This window comes from Crocodylus porosus, unplaced genomic scaffold (assembly GCF_001723895.1).
Source record: "Crocodylus porosus isolate Cpor-Errol unplaced genomic scaffold, CroPor_comp1, whole genome shotgun sequence".
Lineage (NCBI taxonomy): Eukaryota > Metazoa > Chordata > Crocodylia > Crocodylidae > Crocodylus > Crocodylus porosus.
The window spans coordinates 15,412,574-15,434,819 of record NW_017728886.1 but is presented as its reverse complement, the minus strand read 5'-3'; the positions used below and the strand labels follow the sequence as shown (position 1 = coordinate 15,434,819).

The following is a 22,246-nucleotide window of genomic DNA, read 5'->3' as shown; positions in this document are numbered from 1 at the left end:
TTTCCGATGCCGCACATTAATGAGTTAGTGGAGCGAATAGGACAGGCGAAGTACATTTCAACCCTCGACCTGTCCAAGGGGTACTGGCAGATCCCATTACGCCAGGAAGATCAGCAGAAAACCGCATTTGGTACCCCTTGGGGTCTATTCGAATTCAAAAGAATGCCTCTTGGACTTAATGGGGCGGCGGCCACCTTCCAAAGGTTAATGGACTGGGTTCTTGTGCCCCATCAAAGGTATGCAGTGGCATATATTAACAATATTGTCATCTATACAGAAACATGGGAACGACACTTGCAGGCCCTCCAGGCCATCCTGCTAGAGCTGAGTCAAGTAGGTTTGACAGCCAACCCTAGGAAGCGCACCCTAGCCCGGCGGGAAACCAGATATCTGGGGTTCTTGGTGGGACAAGGACAAGTACAACCCTTGATGGACAAAATAGTGGCTATCAAGAACTATAACCCTCCACTTACGAAGAGGCAGATGCGGGCGTTCCTAGGCTTGACGAGCTACTATAGATGATTTATCCCTAAGTTTGCAGAAATATCCAGACCACTGGTGGAGACCACTAAGGGTCAACGGAAGGGGAAGGTTGAGTGGAACGAAGAATGACAGGGGGTGTTCGAGGAGTTAAAGAAAGCCTTATCTCAAGCGGTAGTGCTACACCCCCACAATTTTTCTGCCCCATTTACCTTGCAGATGGATGCCTCAGCGTATGCCCTGGGCGTGGTGTTGTCACAGGAAGTCGACGGGGTGGAGCGGCCGATTGCATATGCCAGCAGGAAACTAAATGACCCGGAAAAAAGGTACTCTACTATTGAGAGAGAATGCCTGGCAATTTGATGGGGGGTTAGCTATTTCCGGTACTATCTACTCGGCCGGGAGTTTAAACTGGTCACGGATCACGCCCCCTTGAGATGGCTGCATACAGCCCAAACTGATAATGCACGGATAATGCGATGGGCTTTAGCTCTCCAGCCTTTTCGCTTCCAGCTGGCATATAAGCCAGGGAAATTAAATATTGTGGCGGACTTTTTGTCGAGATGCGAAGAAGAGGGGCAGGGAGAGACAAGGAAAAAGAAGCAGGTGAGAAGAACGCTGAGTAGCGTCTTGAGGGGTGGGAAGTGTGCGGGAGCAGGTGAACCAGCAGGCTGTAGAGCTCGCTGGGCTGCCCCCCCCACGGGAACGCCTTCACCCCGACATTTACCTCTTGTAGGTGTGCGGCAGGAGGGTCTGGCTCAAAAGCAGCGCTGGAATGGGGAGTGAAAGCGCCACAGCGAACGGCGGACACTGGTGAGGAGGCGGAGGGGCGGATGCGTGCCACCCAAGGTCGGTTCCGCACGTTTTGGGGCAGCAGTAAGGCTCCGCTGAGGTGCACAAGCGAGAGGCGGTGACCCAGAGCGGAGACGGGTTGACTGCAACGTGCCGGAGCGTCTGGCTTCGACAGGAGCAGGGCAAAGGAAAGCCCAAAAGGTCAAAAGGGGCGGATGGACTGTCAGCGACGTGCTCTCGGCATCGAGTCGCGGGGTGGGCCCAGAGAAAGAAGCAGGCTCCTGCTTGAGGAGAGAGCAGGGCTCCAGGTACAGCCATTTTAGGCAGAGGCGGCATTGACGTTATTCCTCCACCATTTCTGGTGAGGTTTGGACTTACACTAGAAGAGGGAGCCGTAGAGAAGTTTCTACTGCGGAGGCATGGGCGAGGGTGTAGGGGTGGAGGAGCCCTTACCAGCTCCCCGATGGACACACAGTCTCATTTCTGGACGTGCATGCGCCAGACAGTCCATCTGAACAGGAATCATCAAAGTCGTGGCAGGCGAGTTCAGAGCGTGTAGCCCGGAGGGTGAGCATCTTGTATCCTTAAGAGGCCACGTCAACTAAGCAGGACACCTCGGATAGTCGACTTTCTCACACTTGCCCTTAAAAACATCTAGTGATGGAGAGTCCACGACCTGCCTAGGCAATTTGTTCCAGTGCTTGACCATCCCTACAGACAGGAAGTTGTTCCTAAAGTCTAACCTAGATCTTCCTTGCTGCAATGTAAACCTTTACTCCCTATCCTATTCCTAGTGGATGTGGGGACCTGCTTATAAGTGTCCTCTTTGCAGTAATCTTTTACATATCTGAATACTGTTATATATCATTCAGTCTTTTCTTAGCCCCAAACTCAGTTCTTCCAAGTCTTCCTCATAAATTGTGTTTTCTGGACCTCTTATTATTGTTGTTGGCTATTGACTATAATTGGTTCACATCTTTCTTTAGATGTGCTACCATGAATGCTGTGTGCCCCCGGAGGCTGGGGGCAGCAGGGGGGAACAGTGAGCTCCTGCAGGTGGCCGCAGCACTGTTGGTGGGGGGGAGGTGGGGTGGCGAGCGCTGACCAGCAGTCAGCGACCACCCACAGATGCCACCAGCAGCATTGGTGGCAGCCAGTGGTGATCGCGGACCACCCAGGGGGAGGGGAGGGGGAGCGGCAACAGCCCAGAGGTGCCACCAGCAGGGTCAGCAGCACCTTTTCTCAGGGGGTACACCGCCATGCTCAGTGGGTGCATGTGCACCCACACGCACCCCTTACCCATCGCCAATGTGTGCTACCCAAAACTGAACATGTTACTTAAGCTAAAGCCTTACCAGTGCTCTGTGGTGTGGAAAGATTATTTCCCACATCTTATGTATAACATATCCATCTATATAACCAAGTATGGATTTTTTTGCAACAGTATGACCTTGCTTGTGTCAGTTTGTCAGTTTGTGATCCATTAGACCCTCAGTTTCTTTTCTGTATAACTGTTAACCAGTCATCTCTTACCTTGCATTCATGCAGTTGAGAAGTCCTACTTGCGCATACTACTTTGTGCTTGTTGAATTATGTCCTATTTGTTTCAAGCCATCTCTCTAACTTGTTAAAATAATTTAAAATTCTAATCCTGCCCTTCAGAGTTCTTTCAGTCCCTTCCAGCTTTGTATCAAACGCAGCTTCAATAAGTGTACTCTTTCTCTATCATGCTGTCGCTAAAGAGAATTCAAACTAGTAGTAGACCTAAGGCAGACCAGCATAGAACCCCACTAGATACATCTTTCTAGTTTGACAGCAAGTCATTAATAACTTCTGTACAGTTTTCCAACCAATACTATGCCCACCTTCTAATAGTTTCGTTTGAACCATATTTTACTAGCCTGCTTAAGAGGATGTTGTACGAGATTAATGTTGACGTACTTATTCAAGGTTCCTCATCAGGGATATAACCTAATACCCTCTACTGCCAAAAGTCTGAACTAAAAACGGGAAGAGCTCACAGTTCATTCTCTCTGCTACAGAACTACCCAAATAAAAATTCATCCTGCCTCTGTGACATCTCACAAGTGTCCAACCATCAGCTCATGCTCAACATGGCTAAGACAAAGCTTTTAATACCCTCCACTCAGCTCTCACAGCTACCTCATTTCTTGATCACTGCAGACACCACCACCATCTTCCTTGTTCTCAGGCCCATAAACGATTGCATGGTTCCCTTTCTCCTTCTTAGTCCTTATAGCTAGGCTGTCCTTCCATACAGTTAGGATTCTCTTCATAGATCTCAATACCTTGTTCTGCTTTTACTTCAAGATATGTTTCTCTGGCCTTGATAAATGCCCGCTTGCCCTTCTCTATCGCATTAAACACTTGTGACTGCGGTTCACTTTTTCTTTCTTTCTTTTTTGAGGCCTTTTACAACCTATCTCCATCTGGCCTATTGTCTTTTTTCACGATTGAGGTCTTGACTCCCACATCCAAATGATCATTTGTCACATTTTCAAATAAGCATCTTTATGCTTTCTCCATGCTGCCCCTCACACTTAAAGAGTCACTCCATGGATATATTACCTCAGTATCCTTCAGCCCCCTCCTTAAAACTCTGCTTTGCCATTGGGCCTCTAAAAATCTTGACAAAGACCACTGGTTCTGATGCTGACTTTTGTGCCAAGACCCTTGGCTCTAATGCTGACCAGTATGGAGTCATTATTTCTGCAGATTCCCCTCAAGTTATCTCTTGTCTTATATTTAGGTTGTAGATTCTCTAAGGCATGAACCATCTTTGTTGTTCTCGGTTTGTACAGTGCCTATCACAATGGGTCCGTAACCAGTTGCTACAGTAATAGTGTTGCTACTACTAATGGTAATCATATCAGTTGTTCATTTAATTTTGAGACAGCCAATCCCAAACTGTTGATAGTGTTTCAGACTCATTCACGTCATCTCCAGAGATTTCCATTGATCTCATATCATCTTGACATTGCAACATTGTTTACTTAATCTTGCACTGAAATTTGCTTTGGATATCATAAAGCAGTTTCCATTGATTTGCGTACACTGTTATCTAATATCAGTGTGAACTGGTCTCCACGGTCTTTCAATATCATTGATTTATCATCATCACATTCTAGTAGTGTCCCTCTATGTTTGTATGCAATAGTCTCATGTTAACACCAAAGACCTACATCGCCAGTACTGTTTTGAAGTTACTTTCACATATAAAGATTGTCTACACCTTAATATAAATTTGCTAATATATTAGCATGATAACATAGTCACTGACATCTGTTTTACATGGGGCTCCTTTCTCTAAACTTGACATCTAGCCATCCTTTTTCAACTACTGACATTCATAACACTCCAAGATAGTTGACAGGACACACACTTCTGTTCCAGCGAATAGCAGTAACTTTATTTCTTAGCACTTTGATAGCAATTTAGACGTGAGCATTAACTAGTACCTTGGACAACTAGGGCTGGACAAAAAAAAGTTTTCCCTTCCTATATTAAGATAACCCTGAGAAGTTTTCAAACTATTAAGAGAGAGAGAGAGATCAAGAATCTGGTCTAACCAATAGCAATGAGGACACTTCATCTTGGATGCAGGAGATCTATATTCAGGAGCCTGCCTTGCCAGATTCAGACCACCGTGAGCCCAAATCTCCTACATCAAGATCTAGTGCCTTATTCTTTTGAGTATTCGCTGTGGTCTCTGATATTACCTAGGCATGCCAGTCTGGACCTGCGGAACATTTTCCAATAAAGCTGTAATCAAAATTGGCCTGGTCTTGTGAAAAGGTTTGGTTTAAGTGAATCAGTGCTTTCCAGTGAAAAAGTATGTTAGAAAGCTCTGAACCAGGTCTACTCACAGCACTACTATAAACAGCATGACTATGGAGGGTGGTGACTGGGACAACAGCACTGGTTACAGACTGGGGGTGGGGGGTCACACAAATAGCTGCTAGTGCCACTGCTGGCCTGGCCACCACCACTGCCAGCAGCCTGGCTGCAGCCCAATGTACCACTTCTGCCCAGGGTACAGAAGTGCCTAGTTGCATTGCTGCTGCTGTAAGTTATATAAAACATGGTTCTCAAGTTCCCATTAGGGAAGCTAAAATACAGACGAAGGGCATCATACTTCCCCACATAATTAAGGGTTACAAGAGATGCAACAAGACTTTCGTTCCCAAATCACTCATACATTTTCTTCTCCTTCTCCCCAAAATATCTAATCATTTTAAAGTGTTTATTTAAAAAAAAAGTCTAGTTAGGCTACACACCAAGGTTCACTGACTTGACCAACCAGAACAATAGGAGTAGATACCACCCACAGCTGTGCTTGCCTCACTAGACCACATCCTTTCTTTATATTACCAGTATGGGTACCAACTCTTATCTGTATCAGTAATCACCCAAGTCAATGACTTCTTGTGAAAAAGAGACCGGGGAAGGGGCTGAGTCAGACCTCCACTTTGGAAAACACACAGACAATATACATCTGTGCATGTAAAGCTTTAAATCTTAAAATGGTTTCACTTTTTCTGCCCAATAACAATTATGCAGAGTGCTATTCTGATACATGGTTTCTGATTTCATTTCACTCACTGGGGAGGGACCTACATCATCCCTGACATCATAGTCATTAGAGCAGTGTGCTAGGATACATGAAATGTAAACTCAAAGCCCTCTGGGTGAAGGCTGGCATAGAATCTGCATACCTGCCTACTGGAAGTCAAACACAGGGGAAGAAGGGCAGGCCTCCCATGTTTTAACACAATAACCCGGAGGTTATGGCACTCAGCCAGATACACCCCCACCGCCCCCCCCACACTCAGACAGGGTTTGAATCTGTACCTTCTGCTTTCCCGAGCACTACTCTAGTCACCAGCCCACAGGGTTAGATGCCGTTCCCTATCTAACCCTTCTCTTCAAGCCAACCGACTACATTTTATCAAAGAAATCAAATATTCCTTTAATAAAAATGGATGGAAAGCAGTAGGCAAGTTTCTGCCCGATTGGAATCAAGGGCCCAGGTCCTGTCCCACCCAGATCAGCAGCCACTTCATTGTGGCACACACCATCTAGCTTGGTCTCTTCCTCTGGGCCCCACATATTTTCCCCCTTTTCACTGCCCGGGAGGCCAGTTTTGAGGGGAAGACTGAAGAGGGGACTGGATAATGCCTAAACTATGGCCTGATGGTTAGATCTTTATGCTGGAAAACAGGAGATGCAGATTCATATCCCCTCTGTGTGAGGGGCTTACAGCCTGAGTACATGCCATAGCCACTAAGCTATTAGGTTGGTGCATGGGAGGACCTTCTTCCTCCTGATAGTCATGAGGTTTAGTCCAGCTACAATTTCAACACTTAGCCATGTACGTAGACAAGTATACTGCATTGTGCATTGTTCCAGCCAAAGTACAGCCCTACAGAGCATACTCAGTACTTATGTGGATATTTCTGCATCCAGCCTGTACAAAGAAGAGACTAGAAACTGTGCATGAGTATCGAAGGGGCACTTATGCGGCTAGGTTACTGCCTTTTTAGTACATAACGTGAAATAGCATGTAGCCCTTAGTCTCCAAGAAGAAACATTCCTCATAGAATCGACTCTTTCCCCATACACCTTAGCTGCAACAACTCCACTGACAAACAACTCATCTTTGGCCAATTCCATTAATTTCTTGAATAGCAGGAATGTATTGATGCCGTCAGCCAAAAAGGGAAGTTGTGACCATTTTCCAATACCACAAAGGCCCTTCCAATGATTTTTTTCACTTTCAGGGACCTTTCACCCACTGACAGCATGAACCAGAGTTTAATGTTGTTCACCGTGTGTGTGTCTACATGGGATGTTTACTGCAGAGTAGACTAATTAGCTCCTCAGTAAACATCTCATGTCTACACATGCAGTGCTATTAGACTAGAGTAAATTAATAAACTCTGCAGCAGGGTAGTACTTATAAATACAAGTACTATCCTGCTGCAGAGTTTTTGAAGTCTGCAGCACTGAACATGTAGACACTGCCCCGGCTAGCTGGGGCACAAGAGTACCTCAGTGCGGGGGCTGCCTGCTGGCTATTCCCACAAAACAGCACCCTTGTGCCCCCAACCAGCCCCTCTACAGCATGTTGAGAGGGGTGAGAGCAGCCTCAGGCTGGCACACTGGCCCTCCAGGGTCCCCTGCCAACCAGAGCTGCTTTGACCTGGGTCAACATGCTGTGGTCCTGGGTGCATGTTCAAAAGGCACAGCCAGGAGCAATAAACTCTGGCACAATAAGTGCCAGAATGTATCTTTATGCATTAATTGCATGTGTAGATGTGACTTACATAACAGAAGATCTAGAGTAACACAACTTTAACTACCAGAAGTAAGCTATACACATGCAGCCAGGTCTCAAATATGGTAAAAGCTGAATGGAGTTCCTGAGTTCTCTATTCCCACAACTATCCTAACTGAACTAAACCAATTGATTCAATGGAAGCTTTAGGCAAGCTTAGTATTAAACTGTCATTTCATCAATAAAATGTCATTTCATCAATAAAATGTCCAGGTGGTAGAATGTTTTTTGCGTAATGAATTATCTTGATGCATTAAGGAATGTTATATACAATATTAATCAAAAAGTATGTCAATATAAGGATCATATATAAAGCCAGTTAAGAAAACTACAAACCTGTTTGAAAACTTGCTTCTCTTCCACACACATCGCCCCAAGACAGCCCTTCTTTCTAGACAAAGATGTATTATTCCACTAAAAATATAATAAAAATAGTATAGTGAGTTGCACAACAGCAAATGGGTTTGAAAGATTTTAATGTCAAGTCTTTTATTTTTAGTACTATGTCCTTATCAACAGAACTCTGTTGGAACTAACCTTCTGACTGGGACAGCCCAGTGCACAGGAAACACTGAACTATGGAGCTCCAAAGAAACCAGAATTTCTGCTTTGAAGAAAAACAACGAATTCTGAAAATTCCCAAGAAATTAACTTTGTGAAAAGGTTTTGTTTTGGGTCAATCTAAACATTTAGTTTCAGTGTCAGTATCTGAGGTTTTTCAAGCTATAAAATGTATTCCAAAAGTAAGTCCTTGGAAATTTAAAAAAAACCCCAAAGTGATCATTCAAAATGATCTGAGTAACTGATAGCTGTAGTAGGCTGTTATCCTGTCTGAAGACCAGTACCAGTGGGAGATGGGACACAGTGCCATCAGGTTTCACAGATGCTCTCAAAAGCAGGGAAATGGTAAGACTCAGACTTCCTGGGTGTCATGGAGAGCAATCCTCGGGGTGGCCATGATGCCCCTGGCAACTCTGCAACCATGCAAGCTCTGCCCTGAGGGCACCCTCTTATCTCACCTGCCATGTCTATGATGGAAAAATAACTCAGGAGGCTGCCCATGAGCCTCCACTTAGTCCTGGTTCACTGAGCTTTACTCAAGCTCTCTGATCTGTAGGCCCTTTTCCAGACTTCTCTTCAGTACAGTGCTGCACGAGGCACCTCAGGCCTTATGGGCCAACTGAGTGACTCCAACCATCCCTTTACCACTCCCCATGCCTTGCAGGTGTTACATTGGTGTTATGCTCTGTTGGGGCCTCAGCCCACTCAGATTCTGCCCCTTTGATATAGTTATCCCAGACCCACAGTGTTGGACCCGGCTTTGAGGAACTAGCCCACAAACTCCTCTTACTACTGGGCCCCTGGGCCTTGCAACTTGCACCCTTCTGGCACTGGGCTCTCCAGCTCCTTGTAGCTCATGCCCTCCCTGGCACTGCAGCCCTCTTGCTGTGCCCTCACTGGTGCTGGGCTCTGCGGCCCCTGAGACTGCACCCCCCGCTCCCCCCCACGGTTCTGGGGCTCTGCACTGGGTTCCAATCCAAATTCTGGAAGGAAACAGCCTAGGTCTTACATACCCCTCTGCTTAATGCCTTATTCAAGCATGACTCCAACAGCTGCTCTCTATCAAAGTCCCGCGTCTTCCCACCACTTGGCTCTGGCCTATCCATCATCTCCATGCTCCTATCACAGTTCTGCTCTCTTTGCTCTGCCACCCCATCCTCCCTTACCAGTTTACAAAAATCTCACTGGCCATAGCAAGTCATTCAGTCTCAGCTGACTAGCAGTTTCCCCTACAGTCTCTGTGCCCAGAGAATCCAAATTGCTCCCTGTCTTCTCAGCAAACCAGTGCCAGTCTCCAGCTTTCATTTTAGTTTCTTGTCCCACTCCAATCCCTTTGCTGCCTCCAGCAAGTCTAGATCCTTTCTTTATCTGATTCTGGCAGCTTCCTCCTCCTTGCCAGGACACTGGCAAAGACATTGAAAATACAGAAGATATTCCTCCCTGCTTTCATTCCCTGTGCTCAGCACCACAATAGTCAGGAGAAGCAATGACAGGGGAAAGTCAGGCCCTAATGTCCTAGGCTGGAGCATGCCCAGTGCAGACAGAATTTATCTGCCAAATGCTAACAATCCTTCACTGATCATGTGTGCACTGAACTTCCCAAAGGCTCATACTCTGCTCAATATTAGGCAGATTATCACAGGCTCATCCCTGACACCAGCATACCCTCCTAGCCCAGTGTGAAGCCCCTGCTTCAAATCACGCAAAAAAGCTATCAATAAAATGGGCATACAAATGTTGACATGGGCAAGGTCATATCCTTTTCACTAATGTCATTCCTGGAAGTGGCTGAAATCATCTGTGCTGAAACTTTCCAACATAAATAAATACAAATAAAAAATGGTCCAAATGCTTTAAATCTGGCAAAATTATAAGCAGCTAAAAACAGGGTCTTCTAGCATCAAGTTAGGGCAGCCTTGATTATAGACAGCACTAGCAGCTCTGCCAATAATAGGAATGATTAATGCAGGGTACACTCACCCCTTATGCAGCTACTCTAATTCTATAGCCAGCGGAATCTCCCCTAGCAACAGAAATAGGAGAATTTACCCCTCTAATCAGATGCCATTTACAATATTTACCCATATGAACTAATTACTCCAAAGGCAGCACCTTGAGCATCTCACTTCTGTAAGTGACCCCACTCTAGCTATGTGAATAGCCTCCTTGAAATCAGAAGGGCTTCTTGCCCGAGCAGAGCAAACGAGATGTGCCCCTTAAAATAAAGCAATTTATTTTTCAGCTAATAACATGAACTTTAAATGATTTTCCAGACCTTCCGTAAACAACGTCATGTTCTCTGAATCCTCAGCAGAGATGCCATTAATGCCATTACTTTTGTGCAATTATTTCCTAAGAAGACCCAATCTTTTACCCAGGAAAATGACTGCTATGAAATGTTACCGTTCCCTGGAAAATTATGAATGCCATAACAACAGATTGTCACCTTCTACACAAATAAGCCAATGAAGCAAGGAAACCTTCAAGATTTATTTTATTTGTGTTTGATATTTTCAGTGTGTCTGCATTTTAAATGTATTTTAATGTAAAGGTTAATGCAGTTTTAATAAAGGGCAGATGGCTACTCTAATTGCAGAACACCCTGGCATACTCTGTTAAAACCTCTTTAGCTGGCTAGACAGATATTATTAATACTGGATGTCGTTAGAAAAGCTTGGGTTTGAATCAAGCGATTTGTATAAGTTAAATTTATTATTAAACCAAAATTGCAATCGTTACAGACATTTTGCAAAGAAAAATTGAATTATCAATATATTTCCCATCATGTGCTCCTATGAACTCTTTATCCATTATCTATTATAGTAAAGCACCAAATGCTGACCTACGTATTAAATAGGGTTTCTCAGCTAGACATCACCTCCCAGCCCATGAAAAAAGGAATTTAATTTTCTTAAACAGTTTGATAGTTAAGTTGTTCCCTTCCTGCTTCCTTCATCTTTTTCTTGAGGTGTCTCAGCTAATGAGGAACATAATATTGTGTACTCACTAAACAACCCTATGGTACAGTTTTAGGAGGAAATAGAAAGTGAGTATGTTTATGTTCCATTGGTTATTTGGCCAAGCTAAACTGCCTACAAGAAGAGAAGGGAGCAGACAGAGGGATTACGTGCAGCCCAAAAGGGCCTCTGCTATTGCCAAGGTATTTTAAGTGGGAAAAGATCAGCTGCATTGCAGCCAGATATCCATGGAAAACCCTAAAGCAGATGCACTAGAAAAGCTTCAGAAAAATAAAACCAATTTGATCTTTCAGGTGCCAAGACCATGGCACTGAAAATAAATGGGCCAGATCCAGCTCCCAGTAACGATGCTTTAAATTTGCAAAAACACAAATAGAGTTATCCCAGATTTTCACCCCTGGAAATGAGAACAAAAATTGGCCCAGTTCTGCATGGAGTAAGATCCACACACTGGGGACCTGAGAGTAGGAGCCGGTCTGTGGTGAGCTACTCAATGGGCATGTCTACCCATGCAAATAATCTGGGAGAAGTTTACTCTAGAGTAAACTCTCCTGGGCATGTGTTTACATGTGCAGGAATGCAGGAGCAGATTTGCTGCTCCCACTCACTGCAGCCCTGCACCTGGCCCCTGCAACAGCCAGGGAAGATCTAGGTTGCCCCCAGGTGCTAGCCCAGGGGCCATGAGACAGCTGTCTCCTGGCAGGAGCTGAGACATTCATTGCTCCTGGCCCCCAGAAGCTACCTGTTGCCTCCACCACTGGAGCCCAGGCAGGGACAATGTTACCCTGCCTTGGCAGCAGGGTGCTCCCAGCCCCCACTCTGCAACTGTGGAGCTGGAGTTGGGAAATCCAACCAGCACCGCAGCTGCAAGATGGGTCCCAGCCCTGGCTCCATGGCTGTGGGGCTCAGGCTGGGAGGTAAGGATCTCCCAGCCCTGGCCCCATGATCACTGAACAACAGCTGGGAGCTCCCTGCTGCTGAAGCAGGGGGACTTAGTCCCTGCCTGGGTTCTGACGGCAAAGCCCACCCCAGCAGCAGGCAGCTCCCAGGGGAAGGAAGCAATCTTCTACCCCCTGTTGCCCTGCACATTTGCTCCCAATCAGGCATCTACACATGTATTACTGCGCAGTACGTTATCTCAAGTATATTTATTACTTTCATTTGCAGATATCAAATTTACTTGTGATTAAGCAAATTATGTTGTAGTAAGTGTCTGCACATGTAGATGGTGACGCTTACAATGCAGTAATCTTGTGTAGATGCGCCCAACAGAGATCAACCTGGAACACCAGAGGCATGTGCCTGTTCTTGCAGCTGCTATTTATTTTTAAGCAGCATCACTGTCCTATTTGTTTGATCTGGGGTGTGGAACCCTTCAGTTCTGAAGGCAAGTTCATCATATCTATGGTACATAGCATCAAGGAACTGAACCAACTCTACTGGATGACCTGAAGGAGTGAGAATTGTAAGACAACTTGATGTAAGGCAAGAAACAATTTGGACAGCCAGTAATCCAGTCATTTTTCTCCTTTGGAAATAACCCCTTTAACCCTCACTCCAACCTCCTCTGCAGACACCCATGTACATGTATCATCCTTTTAAATTAAGTGTTTTAAACTATTGGATGGATTGTGGCTTTGTGTTGGAGAATAGAATAGAAATAAGTTTATATCATTTTATGAATGAGCATTAATCAAAGCTAAATCATGATGAGAGTCTTATGGAATAACATATTACAATCACCTAAATCTCCAAGTAGCTTATTGTGATTAATGCTGCTACAATGATGCCTGTTAGAATCAATAATGGAAGAGGTTCCTAGTTAGATTTTACCAAATTAAGCCCTTTCTTCAGCCCACAATAGCTGGGAAGGACCTTTGAAACCCAGAATGGAAAACAATGGTATTTGTCACATTATTAATCTCCCCTTATAATTAATCTTTTATGACATTTATGTTGTTCCTGTGACATGAATTCGAGGCCCCAAATGCTAGAGAGCTGAAGGAGGAGAAGGCAAAGGCGAGGCTACGCATTCCTTTGGCCCCTAGGAAAGGGACTGGACACCTATTGAGGGAGCTGTGTGTGCTCTGCTCCATAGGCGTGCCCTGATGGTCTGCTTACTTCATTGATTGTGTATGCACTGAATTTCCCCCAAAACTCAATATGTGCAGAGTATCACAGGCACATCCCTGACACCAGTGTACCCCACCCAGCAAAGCATCAAGCCTCTGCTCTAAAGCATGGAAGAAAGCTATTCAACACAACAAATATAAGAATTTTCACATGGGCAAAGCCAAGTCCTTTTCCCTAATATCTGTTGGGAAGACATTTACCATTTAAATAACAGAGCAGCAGGGAACATGCTGATGCCAAGTCCATGAGGTCCAGGTCAGGATGTTGACTAGTCCCCCCCTGCTCACAGCAGGATCATCCGGTTCTAAACCATCCCACACAAATGATTGCCTAATCTACACACATTAGAAAGCCATTTCCAGATTCCTACCTCTCTCCAAAGATACCAGTGTTGGTGACTCAGCGCACGGTTAGTAGTAACTCTGCACAGAACTTTCTGACAACAGAAAAAACTATTTGCTAATGGTGATTTAACTTGGAACTTAACTATAGCAAATAAAGTATTGTGCCAGTCAGCACTCAGGGCAAACAAGTCCCTTCCAGGTGTTTATTATGAAAAAAAAATATCTTCCCAGCCCCATAAAGAAGTCAGTGGGACTCAAGTGCAAAATACCTCAAGCTGTAGACAAATCTCCTATCCATCACCTAGAAGTGTCAGGTTGACGTGATCCAGCTTCTGCACCGAGACCCATCCATGCCACACAGACACAGTTCAGAGGAACCTGTTGCCTGTTGGACCCAAGCTTGGTGGCACAGGGGCAGGGCTTTGTCAGGTCTGATTCTTTCTGTAACTGGACAAGACCATTGCTTAAACATAAAGCCAGCCGGCGTTCATGTAATCATATACTTTAACCACTGGGAGCAAGTCCCAGCTGGTGTGAACAGGTCAATGAACTGAGCTTTCCTTTAAGAACCCTCAAAATGCAACTGCGATCTTCTCCAGGTCCTAACCGCTTTGTCCTTTGCAAATCTTGTTAGAGCTATTTCCTAACAAAGGGTGAAGCCCTGAGAAGCAGAGCTTCTCCCTTGCAGAGCAACCTCACCTCTAACACGAGGGATCTCCCTCCCTCCTGCCTCTTTTCCCTTCCCTTCCCTTCCCATAGAAAGGCTTCAGGTGATGTCACCCTGGAGCTGGAACTGGAGTTTACAGCCCCTCCCCCCCCCCAAAACACTAGGACCTGCTTTTTCCACCCATTCCTAGAAGGGGGATAACCTCCCTACTGGGCACTGTGTGAAGTGTTTTCATTAATTAGTCTTTCAAGACTAAAATGCTAAGGGCTCAGGAGTAAGGCAGGGAGTGCAGGACTGCTTGCTTAGCCAAAACCAGCTTCACACGAGGGCCAGTCCTAAACCTCTGAAGTTAAGAGGAGGCTTTCCATTGATCCCAAGAGCCTTTGGATCATGCATCAAATGCAGGGCACTTTCTCCTCCAAAACACACAACTGGCAGATGTGCCTATACCCAGAACCTTTTTGATATGAACTACCTGTAGAAACCCCCTCCCTATATTGCAGTTTCCCTCCTGCTTGGGTGCATCAGGCCCTGACCTCCAACTTCTCCCTGGGTCCACCTTGCCTCAAGCCAAGGGGGCAGGAAGAAGAGGCATTTCCCTGAACAAGGAAATGACCCAGCATGGCCCCTCCGCTCCTGGCCCACCTGCAAGGCTGTCATGTTTACCATAGTGGGGGCAGGGCTGAGAAGCCCAAGGGGACAGCTCAGCTTGGTAGGTCCCACCTGCTGTCCAGGAGCTGGGTTTCCCCCCCCTCCCCGCTCTGATATTTGTACAAGGCTACTACCTAGTGGCAATAAGAGGCCCTGAGGGGAAGGGAGGAGGCTGGCCAGGAAACTGCTCCCCTTTGGGTGGCTGAGGCCTCCTAGCCAGGCACTGTGTCACTTAGACCAGAGCTTTCCCCTCCCTCTAGATTACTCTGTAGGCTACAGCCTGCTCCTGCCCCTACTGCCTTCAGCTGAGGCAGGCAGCTCCTGGGCCACCTACCTGCCAGCTAACCCTCTCACACTCCCCGTGCGGCCCAGGTGGCTCTCCCTGGACTGCGGGGGGGAGAACCAAGCCCTGCCGGCTTCCCAGGCTGCTCCCAGCCCCTCAATGGCAGGCACTTGCTGCCTGGGCAGGGGAGGCAGGTTTCCAGCCAGTGTCAATGGCCCCAGCTCAGCGGGAGTGGAGGACAAGGGGAGGGGCTCACCCCTGCAGCCGGGGACAGAGGCCAGCGGGGGGACACGGGCTCCCCCTCCCTGACCCGGGCCCTCCGCAGACTGACCCACGGGCTCTGATGGGGGCTGAGATCAGAAGGTGGATCCAGGGCAAGAGGAGGAGGAGGGACGAGCCTAAGGCCGATTCCCCCGGAGCCTCCTTCGGGGCAGGGGTGACCCTATCCCTCTGCGCTTCCCCCGCTGACGCAGCGGCTAGGGGGGCGTTTCACTCGCAGGACGAGGCCCGCGGCTCGCCCTCGTGTCCAGGCGCGCGCAGCGGGACAAGGGCGGGGGCGGGCGAGCGGTGCCCCGGGGGCTCTCACCGCAGGGTCGCCCCGCGTCCGCAGACGGCGGGCTGAGCCGCTGCTCGCGCGCGGGGCGGAACGCGCGGGGCCTCCGCGTCCCACGCCGGGAACCCGGCGGGCGCCGACGTTCTACCCGCCCGGGTCCTGGGACTGGCAGCCGCTCCGAGCGTCTCCCGGCAGGGGCGGGAGGCACAGCCATGGCACCAAGGGGCTTTGGGGTGGCGGGCCACAGTCACTCCCTGGAAAAGGAAACGCGCTGGCTGGGCCCGATCCCGCAACCCTGAGCGGGCGACCGGCGCGGGAGGCGGGAATCCATCCAGGCACAGGAACCGCTCCGACCCTCCAGGGGCAGCCGGAGCTGGCACCAAACGAGGCAGCTGGCTTGTGGCTTTTGGGGGACGGGACGTCGTTTTGTTTAGTTTTGGTTTGAATAGACCGTGGAAGACCTGTCCCCGAACGGAGCAGGCACGGATTGCCCCGCCGCCCTGCCGAGGGGCGCTTGCCGCACGTCTGCGCCGCGTTGCGCTGCCGCGTGACACGGCGCCGGCCCACGTCGCCTTTGGCCCGGCCGCCCGGAGGCTGCTTATCCGGCTGGGCGGGGCTCCCGCTCCCCCCACCGCAGGATTTGTCTTTAACCTTCATCTCGGCGGTAGGAGCCGTTTCTGGCTGAACTCAGACAAGCCATTTAAATAATGACTCGAAGCCGTAAGAGAAAAGGGCTTGGGGAGCTCGTCCGCGTCTCTCCCGGGCCCACGTCCCCGAGAGCTCCCGCGGATTAAGCGGGGAGGTTTGTCCTCCTCGTGCAAAGCACCTGCAGCGGCTCCAAGCGATGCATTTAGCCAGATGTTTAAGACGTATGAGAGAAGAGTATTTAAAAACCACATTATATAGTTGTGTCGAGTATAAAATAGCGTGTGCTGACCCATATATTTTAAACTGGAAACGGACTCCAGTCTTTTAAAATATCGCAACGTCGATAGGACTAATTAATTGGAAATAAGAAACGAAAGAATACAATTAAACGAGAAGAGAATCATTTTCTAATTTAATAGAGGGACATTTATAAAGATCACAAGCTAAAAGGCATCGAATGATTCTATCGACATGGAGCTAAATCAGGAGCCCGAGGCGCGCTGGGCCCCGCGCTCGCCCAGCCCGGCTTCCCGCTCCGGCCACGCGCCAGCCCCACGCGTGCACCCGGGCTTTGCGGGCGCGCCCGCCCGAGCCCCGCCGGGGAAGGCTCCGCTCCTGGGCGAGCGCACGCTGCGTCCTCCACCATTACGCCGCTTTACTCGCCCCATTTCCTACCAATAATTTATTGCAATAAAACAGACACCCGAGGTCTTCTTAAATTGTCTTTTCATAATGAATAAATTTAAGCGGGCTAATTAATATATAAACTAACCCAATTTGTCAAGTTGATTTGTATTTTAGTTAATTGTGAAAGTAATTACCACATGGGCAAATTAACAGCTTTCTGGAAATGACCAAGGCTGGGGTTTTATTTCCTTCCTGGGTGAAGAAAATTCATTTTTCCCAGCTCTTGATGTGATGAATAAAAGTCATAAATCTGGGTGATTGGTGCAGGCAGAGTCTAAATGGCTTCATATTTCATTTTAGGTTTAATAGAAATATTCATGCTCTGTTTTAATGAAATTAAATTGAAGGGGGATGGGCGGGGAAGCTGCCGCCTGGGGCTTAAAGGGGCAGCGCCCGCTTTGGGTGTGCGGGGGTGCAAGGAGTCGAGTTTGGGCTGGAGGCTTTTGAAGCCCGGCTCGTGTCGGAGGTGAAGTCCTGGGGCTTGGGGGAAGATGCTTCTTTGAGGGGTATTAACAGCAGCTGCCCCGGCCCCGGCCCCGGCCCCGGCGGGCCAGCGCGGCCTCCAGCTGGGGGCGGAGCGGGCATCCCTCCCCCGGGGCCCGGCCCTGCGCTCCCTCCGCGGCTCGCTGGGATCAGCACAGCCGCTCTTGGCAAAGGCAGGAGCCCGGGAGAGGAAACAACTTCGTGTGCTGCTGCCCTTTCGCTTGCGCGGTCTCTGCGCGGCGGCGCCTCTGGGACACGCTCCGACAGCAGGAGAGTTTGGATGGGGGCCACGCTTCGCCCCCTCCAAGGCCTGGGCAGCCCAACGCGCCTGCTCGAGGGGGCACGCATCTGTGCCCCCATCAGGATCCGGCCCCCCAGGAGTCGCAGCCGGGAGCGGAGCGGGGGGGGCGCGCTGCCGGGCGGGTCTGACACGCGCGTCTGCGGCGGGAGCGGCTCCTTAATGGAGCTGATCTGTGACTTGTTGATTTCCCCTGAGCAAATAAGGCTTTGATGCAGTCCCGGCGAGAGTGGTTAGCTGATGAATTGACAAAAACTAATCAGCTTTATTGGGAAACAGGTTAAGGGCAGCAGAGTGTCAATAATTCTCCGCCTGACCCCCTCATCCATTAAGGCAGGCAGGCTGATTAGACCGAGGAGACCCTTTGCTTTTTGCACCGAAATTGCTTTCATAAACTCACCATTATTAGCAGTCAATGCGAGCGGCTAATTTAGAGGAGACATCTCGGGGATGTCCCATTCATCACGGAGGTTTATGTATCATTATCTCATTTACAGAATGTCGCAGTGTAATATGTGTTTTTGGCAATATTGCTGGCCCGCTGCCTACGCCGTGTTATTTCTCCTGCCCGGCCCCAGCTAAAGCTCAGGTCAGAAAGCCTGTGCTCTTCCAAACTGAAAACCAGGCCGGTAGTTTTCTCCTCCAGACCCTAATCTAAAATAATAATAATAATAATAGATAAAGAAATAAGCTGGTAGGAAGGAAACCAAGAACTGAGCCCGTAGCACTTTGGTCTTGAAAGTGTGAGATGAATAATTACTTATAGCGCTTCGCATAGCCCCCCAGTGGGGCGGTGACTCCCCCCGTGCTAGGTGCGGGTGGAAAGAGCAGGTCCTGGTGGCGTGGCAGAGGGGGAGCTGCCAACTCCGCTTCCAGCTCCAAGGTGAGCTCACCTGAAGCGCTTTCTACGGGAAGCGAAGGGAGGGGAGGCAGGAGGGAGGCCCCGGAGTCAGCTCGGGACCCTCCACTGAGTACAAAGGCAGGCGAGCGGCCGGGGGGCCCCGGCCCGACGACAGCCGCAGTCTCCCCCGCAGCCGCTCCCGCGCCGGAGCAGGCTGCAGCCCCGGCTGGGGGCACGGGCCGCGGCCGCCTCTCGCAGCCGAGCCGGGCTTCTGCCCCGCCGCCCTGCGGGCCTGGGCGGGCGGGAGAGCGGTGCCGGGGCTGCCTCTGGAGGTGCGCTGGGCCGTCTCGGAGACGCGCGGCCCCATCGATCCCGCCGTGAACACGAGTGGGCCCCGCGCCCCGCTCAGCAGCGGTTGGTGAGGGCTGGGGCGCAAGGCTCTGCCAAGGGCCATCTCCCCGCGGCGGGAAGGGTCGGGCTGGTGGCCGCGTCCGGCTGCCCCGCCCGGGGTGGGGGCCACGGAGCTCGCCGAGGGCAGCGCAGCTGCAGGCCCTGCCGCCGCCCAGCCGAGTTCATTCGCCAGGTCTCGGCCTCCAGCGCCGAGCACTGGGAGCAAACGGGACACGTGGGGGGAACTGGTAATGCCCGCGCGAGAGGGCAGGGAGGGCAAAGTCCGGCGTGGGGGGGGAGAGACAAGCCTCTGCGCCCTGGGTGGAGAGGGGCTGACAACACCCACCCGAGCAGCACCTCCGGGCCCGGTGGCTTCCTGTGTCTGCGGGGCACCCAGCTATAGACTTGTCGGTGCCCAAAGTGAGAGGCTGCAGAGAGGAACCTATGGATATAGGTGACACACCTAGAGGGTACTTGTGGGTGAGAGCACCCATGGGCGTACGGGATGGGTATAGCGGATGGACGGGTTTAGCGGAAAGCTTGTTGGATAAACCCACACCCGGCTCTCGTTAGGAACAAATAGGTGCCATCTCCACGAGGTGCCTAGCTACTTGCCTTCCCAGCCGTGGCGAACCGATCCGCGGTGTGTGCCCCGCGTGTACTCATCTAAAGCAAGACATGAGAGGCGCACAGCCCGTGTGTTCCGGGCACACCGCATATACGTCGGATCCAGAGACTGGGTCGTATTGCCCCAGAATAAACCCCCCAAAACCCACGGGGCCAGCTGCTGCCTAGCCACCTGCTTTAATTGCGCCCGTTTGAATTAGAGCCAGCCAAAACCGCCTGACGCTTTCCTGTTGCATCTTGTCGAGGGCGTTGTGCAAAGCCGTGATTTATGGCTGTTTGTCGAAACCGGTTCGTGTCCCATCGATCTCGGGCGGAGGGGGTGTTAGCCGCCCGGGAAACTCGTTCTCCGGTCCCGGAGCCAATATCCTAAGTAGGGCTGTAAAGTCATATTTTCTATTTTTACATTAAGTGAATTCGCCTGCAGCTTTCCCTTGTTATTTTAATCAAGGAAAGGCCATAAAGCGCCGCTGCCGCGTGGGGTCCATCTGTGCAGCGCGCGCCGGGTGGGGATTAATTTTCATTTTACATCCCGGAGCCGCAGCCCCCAGGCCCCTCCCGAGAGGAGAGCTCATGGCTCGGAGTTGAAACAGCTCCGTGACCCTCCTGGCCGGGGCAGCCCCAGCCCAGGCCGGCGGGCCCCGCGGGCCGTCGGTTTCACGGGTGCCCCAGATGAAGTCACTCGGGCCGAGGGCACCGGGGACAGTGCAGGGGTCTCCCCGCCGGAGGGAACCGGGGACCCAGAGTGTGGGCCGGCTGTTTGGGCATCCTCATGGCCCGCGGGGAGTCCGCTGCATCTACCGCTCACCCGTGACCACCTCAGGGCCCCGGCTGACCACTGGTGGGGTCTCGTCCTACCTCCCTTCAACTACTCACCAGCGCAGGGCGTCAGCTTTGTTGTAGCCGTGACCCCCTCCTAGGATCGAGCCCCTTCCCTCCCCCCACCCCCGAAAAAATCCTAGCTCTTGCTTTTTTTCCCCGTGTTACCGCAAAAAAACGAAACCAATTCCTCTGGTGCAAAGAACTCAGAAAGACCGCTAAAACGGAAAACATTGCTAATTGCTGGATCAGACCACAGGCCCTCCTTGCTCAGGCTCCCGTGCCACGTAGGAGCAGAGCGCGGGTGTGAAAGGGAGGTGACCTGGGCCCGCGGTTCCCCCCCGCCTGCAGCCTCCAGCGTGTAAACCCTAGGAAGTTCCCTTGCCCTGCCCCTTTGCTCCAAGGACGGGTCCAATCCCTTTTTAATCTGGCTGGACCGGCGGCTCCCACCGCAGCTGGTGGCAACGACTTTCTCCCCTCAGTGACTCTCTGGGGGGAAAGGACTTCCTCGTGCCTGTTTTAAACGGACCCCCTGCTGGTTTCACGCCGTGACCCCGGCTCCTGCGCTGCAAAGAATAATAGGTCCCTCTTGAGTTTCTCCTCGCCTTTCAGTATTTTGTAAACCCTTCTCTTGTCCCTCCTGAAGCGGCTCTTTCCAACGGGGCGGGATGCTCTTTTAACCCGCTGGATCCCTCTTTGAAATCGGGGGATTGTCCAGCGAAGCCTGCTGGGGCGCCCGGCAGCGCTAGCGCGGCGAGGCACCTGCCCCCCCGGCCGGGGTCTCCGGGCTGAGACCCACTGACGCGCTCTGCCAGGGCTGCCTTGGCATTTCCCTCCAGCAGCGCCGGGGCGGTGGGGAACGAGGGCCCCTCCGAGCAACTGGGCCAGCCCCCTTTCGGGTAAAAGGAAGCAGAGGGGAGGGTTGCTTGGGAAAGCCCGAGCGGCGCGGGGGGCGGCGCCGAGGGGGGCAGATGGCGCTGGGGCACCAAGGGTCTTCCCTCGCCTCCGCCTCCCTCTCCCCTCAGCTCCGGGCCAGCCAGGGGGGACCCATTCGTTTGCATTGCAATTGCAAGGCGAGGAACGATCCCCCCCTTCGAGGGCTCGGGGAAGGGGCCCCTCGGCCGTCGGGGCTGGAAGGACACAGGGCTCCGGAGAGGGCGGGACGGGACCCCCGAGCCAGGCGCAGCCCGCAGAGCACAGCCTGCTCTGGGCTCCGGCTGGGGCAGGGCTGGATCGCGGCCGGCGGCGGGGTCCGCCCCCCCACGGGGCTGCAAGCCGCGGTGCCCGGCGCCCAAGGGCCAGCGGGCCGGGGATCCCGCAGGGCTCGGCCACATCAAGGCGGGGGGAGGCTGGACCCGCCTCGGAGCCTGGGGCAAGTCTCTCGGGAGACGTGTGGCGGTGGATGGGCCCGGCGCTGCCCGTGTTGCCCAGGGCCCGCATCAGCCGGGCGCGTGGGCGGGCGCCAGGCCCGCGGGGGGCTGCCCGCCCGGGTGTCCGTAGGGAGAGGGGCCGAGTGTGGGTGTGCTCGGGCGGGCGTGTGGTGTGAATGTGTGTTTGGGGGGGGGGCAGCGCTGGCATGGGTGGGCCGCGTGTGTGTGGCGGTTGTGTGTGGATGGGGTGTCTGTGTGGAAGGGGATGTGACTGCGTGCAGTGTTC

At 51.1% G+C, this 22,246-nt stretch overlaps 1 protein-coding gene across 1 annotated transcript in view; it reads left to right on the top strand.

Annotated features, from left to right (window-relative positions):
- Nucleotides 1-1,043: 1,043 nt before the first annotated feature.
- The window catches only part of MNX1 (motor neuron and pancreas homeobox 1), a 26,276-nt gene continuing 5,073 nt past the window's right edge, over nucleotides 1,044-22,246 (top strand). The window contains exon 1 of the mRNA XM_019557047.1: nucleotides 1,044-1,086. Coding sequence (XP_019412592.1) covers nucleotides 1,044-1,086 — 43 coding nt within the window. The remainder of the gene's footprint in view (nucleotides 1,087-22,246) is intronic.